Below are 5,970 nucleotides of genomic sequence, written 5' to 3'. Positions count from 1 at the left end.
TCCTAGTACAATATATTATCTTCATGATGTATATTAGGTTAATATTTGCCCAGATATGTTGCATATCAACAAAACTCAGGATATGCATCAGAAATTTCCGTATTCTAGCGAGAATCAAAAAACTGATATTTGGGGATTCTGGCTCTTTTCGCCCAGTGTTAATATACACATACATGTACATGTACAGTTAGACTGCTTCGGTGAACAGTATAAAACGTGGGTGACAGATGGTAAGTACAATCACTTTAATTCAGCTGAAACTCTAATTCAGAGGGATTTTATGATTCCAGAATTACAATAGAATTATAAAATTAAAAGCAGTTACATGCGACTATGCAATGCTGAAGGCCAAAACAACTCAAACTCATTTTCTTATCTCTCCCTTAAACAGCCTAATCATTCTCTGTACTGCTGAGTGCTTGTAATGCTAATGCAGGTATAGAAACATTATCCTGTGTTTACACTTCTTGAAGGTCACCCTGGATAAGAGCGTGAGAGCTCCTGACGCACCATGACTTAGTTTAAACAAGTTTGTACAAGTGTCTGTGCATGTGAGTGTAGTGTGGGTGTAAGTGTATCCATATAACGTTGTGTCGTTTACTAGTGAGCAGATTATGTGGATAGAGTGTTTCAAATAAATGCTTGTAAATAATGGCTCTATCACGTCAGGAGGAAGCTGACTGCAGTATTTACATGGCAAGATTCAGTGTGTGGGAGATGGTGTGTGTGTGTGTGTGTGTGTGTGTGTGTGTGTGTGTGTGTGTGTGTGTGTGTGTGTGTGTGTGTGTGTGTGTGTGTGTGTGTGTGTGTGTGTGTGTGTGTGTGTGTGTGTGTGTGTGTGTGTGTGCGCGTGTGTGTGTGTGTGAAGCCACAGCTTCCTGTTACAAGGCCAAACAAGGTTGAACAATGTCACACAAACAGTTTCACAAACAGATATAGTATACAGTATATAGCCCCATGGTAGGTAGACACACAGTATCTTAACCACACAGTACCATAACCACTGGATACAGCAATATAAAATAACACTCATACAGGAATGTGGATGTGGACAATCACAGCTGCAGTTCACTATCTTTGAGAAAAACCTCACAACAACAATGCAAGGACAAATCTCAGTAGTTTGCTAATTGGAATGTTTGGCCGATGGTGGGAATAAAGGAAAGTGAATGGGGCCACCAAAATGAAAAGGTGTGTTCCTCTTGGGAGCCTGAATGTGTACACTGTAGGAGTGCAGGCAGAGAAACTACAGAGATTTATTCCTCTTTGAAGAGCCAAGTAAACTATTGTAAACATTGTGAATCATAACTGCTCTTAATAATTGTCCTGTGTGTGCATATCCACCACAACACCATATTTTATAGCAATCCAGCAATATCTATTGAGCTATGTTATTGAAAGTCCAGCCTGATAGTGGCGCAAGAGGAAAGGTCATGGGGTCAACAAAATCAAGAGGTTTCTTCTTTTTGGGAGTCAGGGAGCCAGGCCACCAGGCACCCACACATGTTTGTAAATTAAAAGCCATATATCAGATTGTACAATGATTCTCTTCAATAATTAAATTGCATTGAGATTCTATACACTTACGTAGCTGATACAGTCAGATGGGCAAAGAGTGTGCATGCATGTGTGTTTAGTGTATTGTATTTAATTGTATTGTTTTGTGGGGGTGTAGCCAATACAATTAGTCTTGTCTGTTGAAACTGTTTAATTACAAACTCACCTGATATTAAAGCTTTTCAAACTTAAAGAAGAGTGCTTTGGATACATTTTTGTCTTTTTGGATGACTCAAGCTTACATTCTACATCTGTTTGAGTTCCATTTACTGTAACAGAGTCCTAAGGTCTTTCAATAACGTTATTTAAATTAATTAGAATTAGGTTGATATGCACATAGCAACCCTGATCTCAAGTAACAAATGAGTAGCAGTAGCTCTAGTATGTTGGCTATGATATCACCCATATTACATACATACACATGTCTGTGACAATACCTTAATCTCTTATGTAATATTTATGTGCTTGCAAATTCCTTCATTCCTTCATACACACACAGACATCCACCCACACACCCACCACCCACATCCGCTATTTTGCACCCCTCCGAAACCTGAAATGTTACTGTGTCGGCACTCGGCATGACAGAGGATCTCCCTTGTCATCTTTTCCGGAATCACCATGTTCATGTAGTGATGAAGGCTCATAAACTGGTGTCATGGTTACCCAAACATAAACATCCGCCTCGAACGGCATCCCCAAAAGCCCTGAGGTCATGTGATGGGAAAAAAAGATTGCACGGCACTCTTCCCAATGTAAAAAAAAAAGCTCTATAAAACAGGCTAGTTTATCTTTGAGCACACATGCTTTGGCCCATTTTGATCTATTGAATACTTTATTAGTTAGAAATGTAAACAGCACGTGGTACAGGAAGACATTAAGGCTAAAAGAACATGGCCTTCTTTGCCCTGAAGATTACTAATTAATCTAAAGCTATAATAAATAAATATTTAATACATATTCTTTATATTTAGAAGAGTGCCTTGGAATCTTTTATGGGCCGCCCTTTATTGAACATTCCAACAAATGATTTAATCCTTTTTTTCTGTTGTCACGTGATAGAGGTTTCATCTCTCTAACACAGTGGTTCTCAACCTGGGGGTCCCCAAATGATTTTGGGAGTCCCCAGATGATTAGCCACTTTGTTTTCTCACTCAACAGTAAACAAACCAACATACAGTAGTTTTAATACTGAAGACAAATACTATTACTGTGTCAAAAGTCATCAACAAACTATGGCCTACAATAAAAATTGTCAAACATTGGCCAAATTGTGAAATATTACCTAAAAAAAATCACAATATTTATCTGTGGAACCGAGTCAAACAAAATGTAATGCTAGAACGACTACAATGCCAAGTGCTTGTCATGGTGGGGGGTCCCTAGCCTGGGATCAATACCATTTTCGGGTTTATGATCCGGTCGGAGCGGAAATAGGTGGCCGGAAACAATGACCGGAACCACCGGTGCCATCCTCCAAATGATTCCCCTAGTTTAATACTTGTTTAGTTTGGTATAATCGTTTCGTTTCTTTAGTGATAATAATGGTTTGGTATGTCCATCTTTTATTCTAACTCGTAGCACGACTAGCGAGACTAAACAAATTGATTCGCATTATGGGGCGAACAAAAACAATGCGACGCCAACAGGAACAAACCACTGGAACCACAATTATTTTTTTCCTTTTTTCTAAACCGGATCACACGGCTAGTTTTAGAATAGTCTCGCGTAGCCAGACAACTATTCCACAATCTACGAATGCTATATAGAGTCTGGAACTACACTTCCCGAAATCCGAGAGAGGAAACTGGCACTTCCGTTCACGAAAATATATTTTGAAATATCTTTACATTTTGTTTTTTAAGTTCCATTTCTGCTAAGCAGCAAGCTAAATATACTTAGAGGATTTTGATTCATATTAGGATAAATTCGCGCGACTGTAAAGACGAAATGGAAGTGGTGAGGAGGCTTCACATCCGGTTTATATTTTAATCATGATCAGAGCTTCCGAGTCCCAGACTGTATGACCGGAAACATTTGAAAATTGTCTGGCCACGCGAGACTAGTTTTAGAACGAATACCAGGCTTTCCTCCGAGGCCTATGCTCCGAGGTGGAAAGCCTGGTGACGCGAGGTTAGTGGGTCCCCAGTTCACATATGATTTTTTTGGGGGGTGGCGGCCTGAAAAGGTTGAGAACCACTGCTCTAACATAGGGGATGGGGGTTACTCACATATGCATAATGTTTTTTCTACATGCCCCTCTCACATTCATTGATGCGCAATGTTTAGTTTGAGGTAATGCATTGATAAACCATGAGATAATGTGTGTGTATGAACAAGGATCATGTCTAAACATGAATATTAATCATTAAAATAACAAAAGGAGTCACAAAAGCCCCAGGGTAGGTTTAAAGACTTGTCCAGTTGCAATTAGTTACTCATCCTCTCCTCTATGCAAAGATTGATCCCAGAGCCCAGCTATGATATATGAAGTAACCATAATATGCCTAGGATTTTCAGTCTGTAAAAATGTTGTCATCCTTTAAAAAAAGGCTTATACCATTATCCTTAAAATTATGTATTTTTATTATATCATCATCATTATTATTATTATTATTTATTATTCTAGCTTTGTCCTTGCCATCACTTTGAGGGGGCAGTTGTTCCTATTTATAAAATGTTTTTTCTTTTGTCATCAAATTTCTATCAGTCATATAGGCCTAATTCAGATTATGAACAGATGCAAGATATTAACAACTGCACACTGATTAGGTAACTGGGTCTACTTAGCCAAATATGTAGGCTACAATAATACCATCACTGATTAATTGCACAGTTATATGAAAAGGCAGAAAACATGAATTTCATTTTAGAGATATTTTTATTTCATTAAATAAAATAAATAACAAATAATTGAATAAATAAATACAATATTCTTCATGATCAACAAACAATTGTGTCAGTTTCAAGTTCGACTATGCTGTGTGTGAGTTCTAAAAAGTACAGTTTGCTATTTGCCTGAGGACAAATTTCTACTTCTATTTGTGAGCACACAAACATAAAATTCAAGTTTTTACAGTTTCTTCTTTTCAAGTTTCACTCCGTTGCAAGTAGTAAATATGCATTCGGTTCAGTTCAGTTCAGTCCTTCAAGTGTTCTTTCCACACCCATGGTGAGCTAGTAAACATGTCTTGAGACTCTCGACATGGAGCTCGTTTCCCCATGGGGCACCGGGCACGGAGAGCAGCTTCACTCCGTACTTCAGTCCGGAGGAGGACACTGTCCTCAGGACAGTGACAGTCCAGTCCACAAATTCAGCTCGGTTCTTCTTCACCAGTCCCTTTAGTTACTGCTATCGCTGCCCAGTCTGTGATAGACCAGGAGGGCCACCACGTAGCCGTTGCGGGTGCTCTGCTTGTACATGCGGCTCATCTCCGTCTCCAGGCTGGGGCAGGTGGTGTTGAGCAGAATCTGGTCCCATGATGACGAGCTGAGACTGGACAGATGATCGTCACAGTTCGGTGATGATGATGGGACTGGAAGAAGACCCTCGGAAGAAGCGCCGGCATCATCAGTTAGATGCCGCACTTGCTCCTCTGCAGACTGGAAGGGGAGAACCTGGTACTCGCTCGCCGGGCTGTCGCCGCTACTAGCCACCGGCGTGTCGAGGCAGGGCTCCTCGGTGTAGATCTGCCAGAGCACCACCAGGCACAGGACGAGCAGCCAGCGCTTGACGGGGCTCTTCTCGACCGGTGGCAGGTGCATGCGGACCTTGGCGGGGTACATCACCCGGGTGCAGCGCTTCCTCGGCCGGATAGGCGCGTAGGAGCGCGCGGCGGTCGCCTGAGCTGGTATCCGCTCGAAGGTGAAGATCTCTGGCTCTTTACTCCGCGTCGCCATCATTCTGGGTACGGCGAAGCTTTCTGCCTGGTTCGTCTGAATAGACAGAGTCACGCTGTCTGATCTCGTGTACATTTTGTAGTAGTTTTGTTCGAGTTTCTTTCGTCTTTTTCTTGTCGCTGTGTTGGTTCAGTTGGTTTCTGACTCTATCGGTGCGAGACCAAGGTTTATATCTAGTTTAAAGTTTGTAGGTACGCCCCTATGGTTGGTTAGCCACTCCCTGACAGTGCGCCAACGCAGCATTGCTCAACGATGAAAAGTACATTAAAATACATTATTTCTAAAGACATGACTTCATCCTCCACCTCCAGGCCAGCTAGACAGGATGAAGATCTAGTCTAGTATTTCCCATGATAGACTGAGATTTGAGTCAGCAACATTATGAGAATTAAATACAAATAGACTATTAATTAAAAAGTATTGTTAGAATAAATCAAATTACATTTCTTTCCATAAAATTTGTAATGGATTGACAATCAATGATTATTCATTACAATAAACATAATAGGAATT

The 5,970-nt window shown here is 40.7% G+C and overlaps 1 protein-coding gene across 1 annotated transcript; it reads right to left on the bottom strand.

Annotated features, from left to right (window-relative positions):
* Positions 1–4,419: 4,419 nt before the first annotated feature.
* On the bottom strand, positions 4,420–5,585 carry LOC308088444 (uncharacterized protein). Its single transcript, XM_080432902.1, has one exon. The coding sequence runs from the start codon at positions 5,530–5,532 to the stop codon at positions 4,900–4,902; it is 633 nt and encodes a 210-aa protein (XP_080289028.1). The 5' UTR covers positions 5,533–5,585; the 3' UTR covers positions 4,420–4,899.
* Positions 5,586–5,970: the final 385 nt, after the last annotated feature.

Source organism: Gymnoscopelus braueri (assembly GCF_963280865.1).
Source record: "Gymnoscopelus braueri genome assembly, chromosome: 7".
In the NCBI taxonomy this organism is placed as follows: Eukaryota; Metazoa; Chordata; class Actinopteri; order Myctophiformes; family Myctophidae; genus Gymnoscopelus; species Gymnoscopelus braueri.
The sequence above is the reverse complement of the archived record's forward strand: the minus strand, read 5'-3'. Positions and strand labels throughout refer to the sequence as shown.

What these genes read in the sequence shown, in the direction of transcription:
- LOC308088444 (XM_080432902.1), bottom strand. Translation starts at nt 5,532, where the DNA reads ATGTACACGAGATCAGACAGCGTGACTCTGTCTATTCAGACGAACCAG.